The sequence below is a fragment of the Brachypodium distachyon genome, chromosome 3 (genome assembly GCF_000005505.3).
Source record: "Brachypodium distachyon strain Bd21 chromosome 3, Brachypodium_distachyon_v3.0, whole genome shotgun sequence".
NCBI classification, from domain to species: Eukaryota; Viridiplantae; Streptophyta; class Magnoliopsida; order Poales; family Poaceae; genus Brachypodium; species Brachypodium distachyon.
Window position 1 is genome coordinate 6101813 of NC_016133.3, and position 16152 is coordinate 6117964.

The following is a 16152-nucleotide window of genomic DNA, read 5'->3' on the forward strand; positions in this document are numbered from 1 at the left end:
CTTTCGAAAACTTCACGCATATCAAACAAATGTTCTTCTTGTGGAAAGATATAGAGCATGAAAGTGAACCAGCACTTCAACGAGCAGTTCCGCAACATTAGAACTTCCCCAACGGTAGACTCTAGAGAAGACACCGAGAGAATATCCAGTGCTCCCGGCCCATACGGTGCTACCGGTGCTCCTAAATGGTATATTACTGTATATATGGTATATGCTTTATTTTTTTCATTTGGTATATAGTACGTGGACGGTACATGTCATTGATATATGATATATGAATTATATATGTCATTTAGTATATGATATATAAATGTTACTCCCTCCGCTCATATTAAGTGACTTAAATTTGTCCAAATATGAATGTATATATGTCTAAAAAGTATTTAGATACATGTAATACAAGTCACTTAATATGGGACACAGGGAGCACATGTTAATGGTATATCGATAAAATTACTGTGTCATTTTTGCGGACTGCACGTGGGTTTAAGAAAAGCTCAAGGGTTTTTCTGAAAAATACCCTATAGAGGAGTGGAGCGAGGGTTGATTCCTAATAAACTTAAGGGTCTAAATGAAAAACGACGAAAGGGTATCTTTGATCTAATCTTGTTCCTTGGTTGTCCATCCAACAGTTCACAATCACCCAGAGCACAACACTAAGGGTATCTTTGATCTAATCTTGTTCCTTGGTTGTCCATCCAACAGTTCACAATCACCCAGAGCACAACACTGTTTCGGAGCACCGTATGGTCCCGGAGCACTAGATATTCTATCAGAAGACACCTAAAAGTGCAAATAGGGGCCAAAAACAAGTGCTTACTCCAACAAAATGTAGTTCATGTTTTGAATGCATATAGTTTGTATAACTGAATATTTTGGAAGCATATAGTTTCTAACTGAATGTTTTGGACGCATATAGTTCAAACACATTCAAATCCTGATTTTTAAACCATGCAATTCCAATTTTACAAACATAAACATGTACTACAATGCATATAGGTCAAACAAATTTCAAATTTCACAAACTACACTATGTTGTAGTTTCATCATCCATCATCCAAATTCAACTTCTATCCATTTATGCTTCAACATACATAATCCAAATTCATCATTTACATATCCAATTTGGAGAAAAAAATCATCAAAAGAAATGGACACAGGGCAGACGAAATAGTGGAACTAGGGGGGACAAGGTGGTCAGTGTTAAGAATAATTAGTCATGATCAATTAGGATTAATTATTAGTTAATTAATAGTTAATAGGGCAGTTAAGCTTGTAAATGCTCGCGTCCCAATTTTTCCAAAACTGGGACACGAATGCCAAATCTTGAGACACCAATGCATGTATTGGTGTCTCTTCCCCTTGTATATATATGAACTCAATCAATGAAAAACACACACATTCATTCATTTCACAACAGTCAGATGCATGTATTGGTGTCTCTTCCCCTTATATATATATATGAAGTCAATCAATGAAAAACACACACATTCATTCATTTCACAACTGTCAGCGTGGCTGCAGCAGGACGAGAAAGCGGCCGGCGCAGCCGATGCTAAGGAGAAAGAGGTGGACGAGGCAGGTCGAGGAGGTGTCTGCCAATGCTAGGTAGGAACAGGTTGAGCCGCTTGATTCGCCAAAGCGGCGACGGCTCGAGAAAATGCGCGCTTTCCCGATTATCCGAACACGTACAAAATATGTGGATATTTTCCACAGCCAGTTTGGCAGGCACGAAATTGGGTACAAGAATTCAATTTGAAATTTCATGTAATTACATTTATACCTAACCTCAATTTCTCTTTAGAAGGCATCATTTCTCTATATCTGTCTCTCATTCTATAAAGTTATGTGGTAAATAAACATGATTTTTGAACCCAAAATTCAAATTCAACCAAATGGAATCTTACCAAAATGTGGATTTAATTTCTACCAAATGAAGTGAAGTGAGGGTTGCCAAACGAGGTGTTAGCGATTTTATGCTTCACTGAGACATCTCGCCGCACAACCTTAGGAACAAGTCAGTGAATTCTATAGCTCCACATGCAACCAGGTCTAACTGGATAAAGCCTATTCTTAAGTTCAGCTCAGGTAACGTATTATGCCACACCCATATAGTCCCAACCAGGCACATACAGTACAAGATATATAGAGCTCCCACCAAGTCCAGTGTACTGTCTTCAAGCTATCTGACGTTTACATTACGGGGCGGCAGAAACCTCCCCAAACCGACTGCCCTATGTACTTTGTATAAATTGTGTAAAACATAGCGCCTCCAATCAAACACAATTCCATCTCAAAATGAGAAAATGAGCCTCTTACACCCTATAAAACATCCCCCAAACCTACCAACCAGACTTCTATGTAAAAATGAAGTGCAAAATTTCTATCCGGCACAAAAGCAAAGTAGTTACTAAATTGATGTCGAATGTTGTAACTGGATAAGCCAATCCTAGAGCAAAGTGCTTATACAGATGGGCAGAAACGACTTTTACATCCCAGAAACAGTCAGCAACCTGCAAAGAAATTAAGTGTAACTAAACATATTGATCAAGAAAATGATTTGTGCACTTGGAAAAAGACTTGCCTTTACAAAACTAAACCACTGATGCAGGCTGCTGTCTCATTATCCACTAGTGGTCAGGAGTCAGCACTGCAAAACAAGGTAACAATTAGAAAACATTTTGGACCCAAACCATGCAAGACAAGGATCAACTTTGAAAGGTCGAGTTCGTATAACGCTCAAATACCAGTTAAACTAAACTGGTCGAAGTAACAGATTGACTGGAATTCTAACACAATGTCCATACAATAAACTTAATTGCTACCTGACTCAACTTGGTTTGCCTATCAAACACTTCGTTCACCACCACATATATCGCACATAACAGTGACTTGATAGAAACCGCAAAAACAATTTTTTGAATGGGCCAAGGGCAGAAGTATTGGTTTTGCAGGTTTTTATTTAGAATAATTTGTCTAGCTTTCATAATAAAACCAGTGAAACTTTGAGACAATCAAAACTCCCTGAAGTGCCCCATATGCTATGCAAACACACCCAAACTTGAGGCAGTCAGAACTCAGAAGTCTAAAGATGAAGGCCAACTAGTGAGGCAACTAAAGGATATCTGTATGTCCAGAATAGGCAACCATTAGCCAGCAGTAGGTTTTCCTTAGATAATTGGTGCACTGGTAGAAAAGACCAGGACGAAAAGGATTTGGGACTGTACACTTGCTCAACTACAGCTTTTATGCTGATGGTTCTTCATTGTTCATACCCCACTGTTCCTCACTATCATTTCCATTCACATGGATGGTGCCATCAGTTGAACCATCAGCATCAACCTCAACAGCATCTTCCTGGCTCTCTTCTGCTCCGTCATCTTCAATAACCTGTTGAACAAGATGTTATCATTTACTCAAGGATGAACAGGAGCAATAGAGGCCAGTGATTATAGTGAAAATAATAATAACAATAACAGTCTTTAAGTTTAACTAGACGTGCAGAAGTTTGAACTAGAACCGACTGATTGACGCCATTGGTGATTCAAGTGCAGTCGTAGAGTTGCAGAAGGACTTGCTTGGATCCCAACTAACACAACTCAATCTCTTTGACTAGATTGGAAATTTTGAACTAATCCTTTTGAGCCAAAGGAATTGAGATGGATCAGAGTGTATCGAAACAAGCCCTAAAGAGTTTAGTATAGAGTACTAGCATACACTGCTTGAGGTTCTGGCCAAGCAAAAGCAAAATACAAATCATTTATGCATTTGTAAACCTGCCCCCATGTGATAAAAAGACGTTTCTATCACCCAGACATGGAATCAGGGCTGTTCAATACGGGTCCAATTCACCTGTGGTTGTGATTACTGATTAGTGAAGCAAAATGAACTAAAGCTGTGAATGCTGGTTTCCCTGGTTCCTTTTGAAACCATTTTCAAAAGAAAACCCCTACATATAATCAACTGACAGGGAAAATATCACCTTGCAAGCCCCTGTTATAGCCAAGAATAATACAAACGCCAGTATCTATGAATCAGAAAAGCAATAAGAGAACTGCTCTCAACCAATAGGTAGCAAGGGATATTGGGATATCTTCCAAAAGAATAGGAACCAACCAACAAGGTTCACCAATCACCACTAACAGAACTTCATGGCAATGATCAAGATTAGTAAATTCTTCAATGCTTATTGCTTAGTCCTACATTGGTATCTCAGTCATTTCTTTACCCGCGAATTTTTTTTATCTCAGTCATTCCTGCCTGGAGCAATTTTTGGAAACTCTCGTTTTAGAGAGATGTGCATAAGCTATTAAAGCATTCTCATTAAGCAGAAAAGCTTAGTCATATTCAAGAGCCACGGAGAGCTTCTTTTGGTCCCATGAGAAAGAAGCACAGAAAACCTAACACACAATAGTTCTGTAAACTTTGTAAACTCACTGGCTGATTTTCAAATACAGTAAAAGACAAGCAAAGGACATGTAGTACTATTGAATGGAGGTGTGAAACTCTTCTACCCGCAGGTTCCTGGACAAGCCTATTATCAGTTATTATCAATATTTATCAGATTTATCTGAAAGCACAAGTGTAATCCCTCTCACCAAAACACATCAATAACCAGGTATTTAACAGAAATGACATACTCCCTCCGACCCATATTACCTGTCGTTGATTTAGTACAACTTTGTACTAAATCTGCGACAAGTAATATGGGTCGGAGGGAGTAACATATTTGTCGTATGGTCGCTTGTGCTGTGAGAATTTATAACGAATCAACTGGCTAAACATGCAAACAACTCTTTTCACAACAAGAAATACCTCGTGAACAGTATCATTTTCATTTGTTAGCACCTCCTCCTCATGTACATCGTCTTCTTCATGTACATCATCCTCTTCATGCACATGCATATTTTTGAAAGCTTCCACAAGACTTTCGTTGGACCTTTCAGCGTGAATCAAGTACTCCCCGGCAGGTGGATAGATACCCCTACTCATTTTATTTTTGTCAGAATAGCAATAAATTAATAGCTTCAGAAACAGGTACTGACATGATTTTCAATTTCATCAGCATCCAATTAAAGCAAAATCTAAATCCTCCAAACATTAATGGAAGACAGTTAGAGTACAAATTGGTTAAAACTTCACAAATGTTGTAGCTTTATAAAGATACTAGCTAAATGCATGTGCACTGCTGCAAAATTAAAAAAATATGTATTGCATGAGTTGTTAAATGCTTGTGCCCTTAAATTTCCCTTTTTTTTTATAATAACAATATCATGACATGTATATCTACCACATATTGGGTGGCAATAACGGTGATTTCTCAGCAGTGGAGTGGACGGACGACCACCAACTCAAATCTTTATAAGATGATGATGATGATGATGATGATGATTATTATTATTATTATTATTATTATTATTATTAAAAATAATTAAAAAAACAAAAACCTTTTAGGCGCAACAGTAGCTTCTACATTAAGAGCAATCTGCCAGTCTTCAAATAAGTTTGGGTACTCATCAGGATCTGCCAATGACTCTGCTGCTTTTGAGTTTACCTACAAAGCAAATGGAACAAAAGGAAAATTATCAGTTAGTAAAACATTACCCTTGAATACTAAAAATGGTGCAGCATAGGTCAAAACATAAGAGTAGTCAACTAAAAGAATATAACAAAGCATGAAAGCACTTATATGGCTGAAAGTACTTTTTGGAGATCTTTTTTCCATAATGCTACAATCTCAGGGACTTTGCTCGGAAGATAAGATCTCGCCATCAATGCTGCTTCCGGAATACGATTGCTGCATAGAGAATGGTCGTATGGTTAACATAAAGTAATCTATTTGACCAAGCAATGTATGAAACAGGACAGTCTCACCAAAACGTCAATACCTTTCAATCAACAATTGAAGGCATTCCTCCAACTTGCCTAACATGAACAAACAAAGGAAGGCAACATTGTTCTTTCCTTGTTCTTTAGCCATTGACGCCAATTTTGTTATCCCTTCAGCATCCCCAGTGGATGAGTACAAAAGCAATAGACCACTGAGGTCCATGGCATGTTGAAGACACTCCTCTGCCATCTCGAGCTGCAAAAAGTTGTATGACATGTGAAACCAAGAGTATGCAAACTCAAATGTTTGCATCCTAGTGAAAGGAAGAAACGGAACACATAAAAGTTTACTGTTTACATCCCAGTGCAATGCAGAAACAAAACAATAACATGGCAAAGTTATTAGATATTTTTTTTTGTAGCTTTTACAGTAAATCCTATTTATTAAAAACTAAGGTTGAAAGAGCAAAAGCTGAACGCCAACAATACTTCTGATTCAAGAATGATGCTGAGCACCTCCTTCCAATAAAAACTGTAGTGTAATATGCCTTAATATATGTCCATATCGTACTAGATTAGATTGTTTACTGCAAACTCATAGTTAGCAACTCATCCATTTATCAATAATTTAAAGCTCAAATGCCATGGCTGAACAATCCCAAATCATTGGCACAATATATAGTGAGCATACAAGCAACACACACATCCAGTCGCTGTGTACCTTTCCAGTTGAGATAGCTAACTCCCCTAACTGCTTCCACTTGGACTCACTTTGCACCTCAAGAGCAATGGCCTGTAAAGCAAATACTCAGAATATTTGAAAAAAGAGGGAACTTTCTTGAAAATGTGAAAAATAATAGTCAGCTAGCCGTGCCTTTGCATCATCGACTCGACCAAGCTGCACTGCCAGGTCAAATCTGTAGTTCAAGTCTGTTGCAATCTCAAGGGCTTCCTCCAACATGCCCCGTGATTCCAAGAAATGTGCGACGCTGCAAATAAAAGGTTATCTGTGTAAGGCAAGGCCTGAACTGCAGAGTACAATAATTAGTAGAACATGGGGCACCTGTCATATTGTTCCTTTGGTATAGAGGGCAAAACTTCATTTGCACGATCAAAATCCCCACGCAGTACAAGTGTTTTATACTCGATCAAACTGAGGAGTAACGTGTACCCAACAACACTGCAATAAGAAATATATTAGCCTCAAAAAGTTTGTAGCGAGTTCATACCATGGAAGAATACCAGATCAACAAACAAAAAACTCACTTAAACTGCTTGTCAATAAGATAGACACGGCTCTGGTTAGCAAGATATCCTAGTAAATACATCGGTCGGTCCAAGTGAAACAAGGTGGTGACCTGTAATACATGGAATGGTTATGACTTGAAGAGATAAAACTGGTAAGGATCTAAATGAAACCATACATAGCAATGCCTTTTTATATAATAAAAACACTCACCTCTCCTCCAACACAGTAATTAAGCCGCGATGACGAATTGTTGTAGATAAAACAATCGCCAACCCATAGCCCAGTTCGGATGCGTTCATTTATCTCATGAAGCAGTTCGAAGGCATCTTCCACACCTTCCTCGCCAACTGAACCCCCTCCATCCAAATGAGAAGATACTACATCCCTCTAGAAGATAAAAAAAAGTGATGTTGTATCAATACAGACTGTTACATTGAAAAAACAATAAGTCTTAAATACAAGTATCGATGTAAGAGTTGCAAATCTGTTGCTCCATTATTATGGATCGGAGGGAGTAGTACAATTAACACAAGAAGAGAATAGTTGTACATAAGCGGCAGATGTATCATAACTACTAACTGTACAAAGGCAACGGAATTTTTAACAGAAGTTACAGAACTCACGTTGTACTTCAAAATGTAGAATGATGTATCACTTGCAACAGTCACTAAATCACCACTGTCAGCCCAGTAGAGATTCTACAACGAAAAGAACAGATCTTTTTAGTGGCATAAATTTCCAAATGACAAGGAAAGGAAGTTTGATTCATGAAGCAACACAATTAACTCACTTTCACATTGACATCGATTCGACGTATCAACCTGCAATCTGCCCAGTCGTAAAAGCAGATGAAGTCATTTGTACACATAGCCAGTAATACTCCACCAAATACACGTTCTACGGAGAATGTTGGCCTTATACTTTTCCTCTCCTGAAATTGTTAGCTCTATGTTTCAGGAATTGTAGTAAAGAAGATTGATATACGGAATTAGATATTCAAGCATTAAATTCGTCTTCTACTAATATTACACGTATCTAGACACTTTTTAGGAATAGATACATCCATTTTTTGATAAATTTGAGACAAGAATTATGGAACGGAGGGAATACATTGACTATTAAAAGCTCAAGGTCACAGTCTGATCCTGAAGCAGCAGCACAAATACTTGTGTGTGTTCCTATATTTACTTTGCGCTTTACATAAGAAAATTTCCCTCTTTGTTTCATAGCATAAGGCCGCTTCCAGGATGAGAAAAAATGACCTGTCTACAGCCACTAATACGTATTCCATCAATTTCTTTCAGTAGTTGGGCAAACAGGTCTTGTATTATGACATCGAAGAAATAAGGACAAACTGACAAATAAATTGCAGGAAATCTGGTTTCATGTATGAAGATTATTGCAGCACAGGGAATGAAATGCGTATGAACAAGCCATTACTGCTATTGTCATAGATGTTCGTCAAAGAAAGAACCATACTTCTGCATAAATATAACTAAACAAACCATTAGTTGGGAAAATCAAAGATGTACTATATTGAATACAAACCTGGAAATTTTTACTGTATATCTTTATCCTTGATGTGCTTTCTCTGATTGCGTATTCACCGTCAGACGACCAAACAAATTCAAGAGCAGACCCAAAAGATCTATTCCTCCATGCTAGTGCGGTATAAATTATGTATTCTCCATCTCCACATACAACAACAAATCTCCCATTCGGATTGTGCCTTAAGCTCTGAAATGAAGATCAATATTAGTAACTTCCAGATAAAAACTAGAACAAAGAACATGCAAAAGCTTAAAAAAATGGGTTCATTGATTCCAGTTCAGTATGAAAATTAATTACTGTTAATTCAATGTTGCACAGAAGAATCTAGTAGCAGTCACAACATCCTCAGGTGCATTTTTCTTAATCCAACAAGTGAAATTCAAAATGAAGACTTAATTCCATATTGCATTGTTCAAAAGTACACTTCAATTCAGTATTTGAGCTTAAAATCCATACATAAAAGTTGGTTACACCAAAATAACTCATTAGCCCTGCACGTTTTAAAACAAAATGAAAATATTTTACCATGTATGACGAAATGTTTTTATTTTATTTTAAAATGTGCAGGGTTAATGAGTTATTTTGGTGCATCATGAAAGGTTATATTGCACAGAAAAGGAAAGAACTCGATCAGAAACTTCAGACACATCAGCAAGAATCTAGTTGACTAATGTTGAAGACCATCACTACGCAAATGATGCATTCATTATGATATTTCAATATCAAATATAAGCCTACTTGTGGGTAAAGATCACAGCTTCCCAACTCCTTCACAGCCAATGGTAATCGCTCACCATCTGCAATCTGACAAATGAAATAGGTTAAAGAGCATACATAAAGCTTATAACAAACTTAACAAGTTTTCAACACATTAGCCCGGTGAACCAGGAGAAACCTCGTTGCCTGCCCCAACAGTCTTGATATTAACAGTTTGAATTTCATTGTGTTTCGCCCATATGATTTTTCCACTGTTATCCATGCTAGCAACCGGTACTTCACGCCCGATTTTTATCATAATTGTCCCCTCATCGTAACCAATCACAATTCTACAAAATTAAGACATCCTGTATTGTATTACTAACTTGACTTGCAAGGAAAGAAAAGTCAATGAAAGCAAAAAACATGTTTGAGTAAAGAGCAAATTCTGGAACAAACTAGCAGAGTGCTCGTGCTTTGCTACGGAATTGTCAAGAAAGGAAAAATTACAGCTAAAAACAACATCTAGCTAGATGGTCCAATGCCATTAAAACTTGATGATAGGCTTTGCTGGATTTGAACTATGAACCCCAACTCGTAGAGATTGGAAAGCAGAGGTAGTGGTAGGAGACTGGAGAAGAGAGGGTTATGGCTTGCTGCTCCAACTCGCGGGTTTGTATAGTCTTAGAGTGATAAGAGAAGGGTTGAAAAGAAGTGAACGGACGACCACAAACTCTAAACTTTATATAAAATTAGGAAAGATAGTGTAGCACAAAAACAATGCTGTTGTCAGTTTACACACCATAAGAAATTGGCACATAGAATAAATGCATCAAAATACTTATTTCCTCCTGATGGTTGAGAAATACATGTGCAAACAAAGATGTATGGAGTGCAGTCAGCTTGTTAGCGCGTGGGTAGCTTCGATGGCAGACAAGAAGAAATATACATCAGTGGCACGGCCCTTCACATTGGTCATACCACCTTAGCATTCAAATAACGCAAGTGTTAAATATTCCTTACCTTCTTGATCCCTTCATGTATCCTAAAGCCCAAACTCGCTCAAGGCCATAGTTAAGAGTGTTCTCAAGTCTGTAAATGCATCAAGCAAAGTGTTATTCACTTATTCTATAAGAACAGAAAGAATTAAACTCGAGAGAGAAACAGAATATTTATGGATATAACATTGTGGCAAATGTTAACGGCCAACTAGGCAGCCGCATATACAGTAACCTATTTCAAAAGATTATATGAGAACTCAAGAGATATCTTTCCTAATTACACCAACTCTGCAATATTAATAGCTACAAGAACTTCTCTTGTTTCAACGCCTCCCATTAATAGGAGTTGATCACATCCATAATTGTCAATAGCTATATGGTAGTCTAGTCACATATTTCAGATAGTTTAACAATCAACCGTAGTTACCAGAGCTGGCACCAATCCATACAGGTTTAATATCAAAATATTTCGTTTCGTGATCCCTACGTCGAGTTGTAAAATTTCTATCTGAGCTATCTACTGCAGGTACTAAAGAACGACTGAGCCCTATTGCAAAGCATACACTGTAGGAGTAAGTGTGTAACCCTTTCACTCAACACCCAAATCTACAACTAAAGCATGAAAGACTAGATTTATACTAAATCCCCGACACTTATTATGGATCGGAGGGAGTACTAAATTTCACACACACACAAAAACGTGTGGATGAAAAGTAGAAACTGAAACCAGTCATATCAGCACGGGATGTGAATGTATAGATGTTCGTTTAATCATCAGATTTTCTAACAACACACTATTAGTACAGGGGAGAAAACCAATACCTGTAGGTAGTAGAGTGCCACAAGCGAACCGTACCATCCTCTGAACCAGTAATTATTATAGGTAATTCTGGATGGAAACATACAGCTGAGACATTGTGTGCATGTCCTTCAAGTGTTTGAACACAGCTCTTTGTTTGGTAGTCCCAAACCTGATCCAACCAATTGTGTCATAAGCAGGGCCAATGCCCAACATGCTCAAAATAGCACAAATTAATACAGATGCCACACCTTTGCAGTCTGATCATCAGAGCCAGTAATTAAAAATGGGCGATCACCACCAGTGAAGTAATCAAGACAGTTCACGCCTTTTGAATGGCCATCTAACGTGAAGTTGGGATCAGGAGAACCAATACTCCATATCTGAAATTAAATATTAGAATATCACTGTCAGGCACAGACCACCATACACAACAGGGCACAATTTTCACCAGCACCTTTTTGAGAAAAAAAATACAGACCTTTATTGTGCGATCAAGAGATGCACTAGCAAAAGTATTGGTATCCTTTGGGTTAAATGTGACTTGCATCACATAATGAGAATGCCCCTCAAATACGTGAGTGCACGCCCAACCCTTATCCCAATCCCAAAGCTTGATCAGCATGTCATCAGATGATGACAACACAAAAGGCTGGGTTGGATGAACAGCCACACACCTGATGTAATCGGTATGAGCTTCAAATACCTTGACCTTATCCATTGTATTGTAATTGTACACACGGATATGCATATCATCAGCACCAGCAACCACCCATTGCTTTCGTGCAATAAATTTAGCCGAACGAACTGTAATTGGCATAATATATTAACATGATGGTATACAAGGGAAGAGAAGTAAGCAATTATGTTGGAAAGCATACCTGGTAAATCTGTGACTTCAAATGATTTCACCATTGTCTGGGGATAAATGAATATATTTTCATCAGTAAGTTTTAAAAACAACTATATAAATTCATTTATCTCGGTTATGATAAAACGGATAGTTGTATTTACTATTTTTATTTTCCACCTCCTCTGTTCCCTTAGAAATTATGGAACCACTGTACTATCTTTTCTGCCATCTACTAATGGGGTTTACTCGTGAGGTTTTACTTTTCTCATATCTAATTAGTCACAAACCATTTACAGGTCCCACTTATATATTGACTAGTTGTCTGCCTGTGCTTTGCAACGGAATCACCAAGACAAGAAAAATTACAGCTAAAAACAACATGATAGTCAGGCTATGAACCAATGCCATAAAGGCTGATGACAAGCTTTGCTGGATTTGAAGTACGAACCCAAACTCATGGAGATTGAAGTGGAGACGAGAGGCAGAGACTATGCAATGGAAGGTTATGGCTTGATGTTCCAACTCATGGTTTGCACCCTCTACTTGTCAGACATGAGAAGAGAAGGGTTGGGAAGAAGTGAACGGACAACCACCAACTCCAAAGTTTATAAGTAGGAAAGAATACTAAACACTCATCCATCACAATAACTTTGTGGAAGGTCCCAATTACTTTTGTCTTCGACAGCACATTTTTTGGAAGTGCCATTAAAGCCTTTCTCTCTGGGGTTTATGTAATCACTAATCTGGAAATTTCAGATCAAATTCACCATGATATACACCCTAAGATGCATCCCAGAGAACGCACCCCTTAAATCTAAATGCAGCTATTTACAGCAAATTCAAATCATCTTTATTTCTACATATGTATAAAAATATTATTTCAATGCAAAAGCAATACGCAAGGTACAAGTAACACCATCATCAGTTGATCATTGTTTAAGGGACTATAATCTTCATCCAGTTTAGTTAAGAAATTACAAAGGCAAGCTAGTGTGAGCCTACCTGCGTCTGGTAGTTCCAGATGCAGACACTCCCCGAGTAGAGACTTGACAAAATCCTGTATCACACAAGAGAGTCATGCAAATAACCGTCGAAGAAGTGTCGATAGCTGGCACATCAATGTTGTACCCAAAATAAAAAATCATGTTCATGTCACGCAGACTGCCCACTCACCATGGCTCTGTCGGATGCAGATCCACAGACTTGACCCGCTCCGACCTCTGCGCGAGCTTCCTCTGATCCAACCAAACACAAGACCAACATAAGCGACGCCACACCAAACATTTACCGAGTTGATCCTATAGCACGAGGCATCAAGATTACCTTGATATCCAACCGGAGCGGCTGCCACATCATGGCCATCACCCAAAGACAAGGACACGAAAAAAATGGAAATCACGTCAGTAGATGCACCAAAACCCCAGATCCACTGGGAATTCGACGGGTCTCGCGGCGGATCTCGCCACGGCGAGGCATAGCCGGCGCGCGATACGAACTTCCCGAGCGACGGTTTGGCCTCGCCATCGCGTGATCTCGGATCGCATTCGCGTCTAAGCGGCGAGAAACGCAGGGAGGAAGCGGGGCTGCCGGGAGGGCGGGAGAGAAGCACGTACCATTGTGACGCCCGCGACGGCTAGGGCCGCGACGCGGCGAGGGAGGCGCGCGGGGACGGACGGGAACCTCGGGGTTCGAGGTTCCTAGGGTTTGTGGGGCGCGGGAGCGGGAGAGGCGGAGCCGCGCTGGGTGGCCTCTCTCGCCGGGCAGGGAGGGGAAGGAAGGGCGCGACAGGGAGGAGAAGAATTTGCGAATGGAGGGGCAGGAAGTGGGCGATGGCCGATGGCAGAAACGGGTAAACGGGTCTTGGTCGCTGGGGAGGGAGGTTGATTGGATCTGAAGGTTGTGTGCTGTGCTGCCTTTCCGATGTTGACTTCTCGTGCTGACGTTGTAGCTAAGCAACACTATATATCGAAAAAAAAACACTATATCGAAGTTCGTTTGTTTTTGATACCATACCAAGGGATTATGTTTTTTCTTAGGCTGGATCAAAATTAAATTACTACAGAGCAGTAGAGGTAGAGATTTTTTTTGATGGAAAAACGGTAAGGAGACCCTTCTCATCCTGTTTAGTTCAATCAAATTAACTAAAATTTTAAAGTCACGCCACATTTTGAAATACACCATTTCTGAGGTTTATTCAACAAGCACATTCTACAACATACTAATTTTGAAGTGGTCGTCCGGTTAGTATTCCTGCTATCTAGCATGTGTTAATCTGACATAATTAAATCATGACAAGACATAACCTAAAAAGAGGAAAATTCAAAAATCTGGAGACTGTGTTTTTTGCACTGAAAAAGAAATTCTACAGCATCTTCTCTTTGGCCGTGTGATTGCAATGTCAGTGCGGGTATTCTTGTCTACCTTTTTTCTTCAGAAAGATATAGTCGTTGGTATTGTTTTCCATATCTACCGGGTGGGTTGCTTCTAAAAATCATGCAGGCATAAATTATGTTTGCGCGACTGTTCTCTTAAGTTCACGAAACATTCACAACAATATGAATTTTGGTCATCCCCTTTGTCTGATATTAAGCGTGTCTTAAAAACAGTTAAGGAATGGACTCTTCTTTACAAAGAGCCGACAACGAATCTGATAAATATTGCATGCATGCAGGTTTACAATATTCTGAAAGCTCCACATCTCCTGCCTACGGCAGCTGCTTTATGTGTGGCTATGGAGCATTAGAGCTTCTTTGATCATTGCAAAGCGCCGTTAATTCCAATGATTTATGAGTATATATTTTATTGAAAAAATTTCACAAGCAAGTAAATATGGCAGCACCTGTTTTTATAGCTTATAGAAGAATGAATTGATCCTGCAGGTAATTTTCAGCAACCTTGTACATGAGAAGGGGAAAAAAGCTTAGGATAATGATGAAGATGCATGGTCTTGGAGATTTACCATATTGGGCTATATACTATTGATATTTTATTCTTCTGTCAGTGATTTATGTGTTGTCGTCCTTCATGCTATTTGGTTCAGTGTTTGGTAAGATAATGCTTGATTACTTTCATGACTATGTCTATGTTTTGGTAGAAAGAAATATTTTTTTACGTGGATCTGATAATCGAAATTTTTATTTCACCAATTTTAATTGGTTCTTTCTTTGGTTAATTGAAATTGCTAAAAATAATGCAGAAATGAGTATCATGAAACTGCTGTAAATTAGAAGTTTGCTTTATACTCTTATCTCTATTTCCAGGTTTAAGCATCTTCCGACTGAATAACTTTGGCGTACAGTTTGTGTTCTACTTTCATTTGCATTTCTTATGGCAACATGCTTCTCAAATGTGAGGACAGCTTTACACAAAGTCACAAATAGTTTTGCTACGTCCATTCCATTAGATGGTATGAAATTATCTGATCTTACTATTTGGCACATCACGCTGCAGTGACAAGATATTTCTACATATTTGCGCCTGGCCTTCTAGGAGAATTTCTATTCAAGTCCTATGTTAAAGACATTTTCCTCTCGAGTACGTATGCAAGTTTATCTCCATAGAAGTATCGTTATGCAGTTCATATTAGAATTTTAGGGCTTCTTTTATCCAAGTGTTAGTCCTTTATTCCATTTGCCCATTTCTAGGAAGCTGGATTACACTTCTGGAACTTTCCCTGCATTTTCGTCACTCCACTGCAAATGGAGTTTCTGGAAAAGAAAATAGGAGCCGTTCAAGCCAACCAAGGAAACAGTAGCAGTTTCTGGAAAAGAGAAGAAGCGGTGGGAAGCTATTCGTAAGCACTCGCCTGGGTGGGAACCGTTCTCAAGCTGCTCAACAGCAAAATGATACAACTTCAGAACTTCAAAACTTCAGTTAAAATGGAGAATGAAGATGTTATCAAAGAGGTGGGTATCTTACTGTAGATGCTCCAGCCAGTGTTATCCTTCTATAAACAATAATAATCCTTTGCTTATGATTAGTTCATTTAATCTTAATTAAAATCATTGGTGAAAGTAGTCAGTGTGTAAGTTTATCATGCAACCATGTTATGTTTAAAGTTGAGGCTGGAGTTACATTTCGGTCCTTCTCTACATTTTGACAAACTTCAGTGTTGTGTACAACTTTAATTTGTGAGACTCCTTAACCTAGAATGCAATCAGGATGAAATTTTATC

General features: G+C 38.6%; 1 protein-coding gene across 3 annotated transcripts; it reads right to left on the bottom strand.

The window, feature by feature from the left end:
* Positions 1-2081: 2081 nt before the first annotated feature.
* On the bottom strand, positions 2082-13817 carry LOC100837884 (coatomer subunit beta'-2). Of its 3 annotated transcripts, XR_731217.3 has the most exons (26): positions 13592-13817; positions 13302-13322; positions 13152-13213; positions 12981-13035; positions 12007-12043; positions 11607-11932; positions 11377-11508; positions 11149-11297; positions 10349-10417; positions 9525-9675; positions 9368-9433; positions 8627-8815; positions 7869-8009; positions 7702-7776; positions 7289-7465; positions 7096-7187; positions 6893-7009; positions 6704-6818; positions 6551-6622; positions 5889-6085; positions 5704-5797; positions 5448-5554; positions 4816-4984; positions 3228-3390; positions 2585-2650; positions 2085-2513 (listed from the first exon to the last, which is right to left on the bottom strand). XR_731217.3 is itself a non-coding variant. In XM_010235726.3 (25 exons), exons 1-24 carry the CDS (start codon positions 13338-13340, stop codon positions 2631-2633), a joined length of 2766 nt encoding a protein of 921 aa, XP_010234028.1. In that variant the 5' UTR covers positions 13341-13355; the 3' UTR covers positions 2082-2513; positions 2585-2630. The 3 variants fall into 3 exon arrangements, 1 of the variants encoding a protein (XP_010234028.1); XM_010235726.3 differs by lacking the exon at positions 13592-13817 and having other exon boundaries at positions 2082-2513; positions 3276-3390; positions 13302-13355; XR_731216.3 differs by lacking the exon at positions 13592-13817 and having other exon boundaries at positions 13302-13355.
* Between the last annotated feature and the right edge of the window lie 2335 nt (positions 13818-16152).

What these genes read in the sequence shown, in the direction of transcription:
- LOC100837884 (XM_010235726.3), bottom strand. Translation starts at nt 13,340, where the DNA reads ATGGCCATGATGTGGCAGCCGCTCCGGTTGGATATCAAG. An exon ending in GTCGAGTCGATGATGCAAAG is followed by an intron (nt 6,623 to 6,703) that starts GCACGGCTAGCT and finishes TTTGCTTTACAG; the next exon opens with GCCATTGCTCTTGAGGTGCA. An exon ending in GGAAAAAAGATCTCCAAAAA is followed by an intron (nt 5,555 to 5,703) that starts GTACTTTCAGCC and finishes TTTGCTTTGTAG; the next exon opens with GTAAACTCAAAAGCAGCAGA.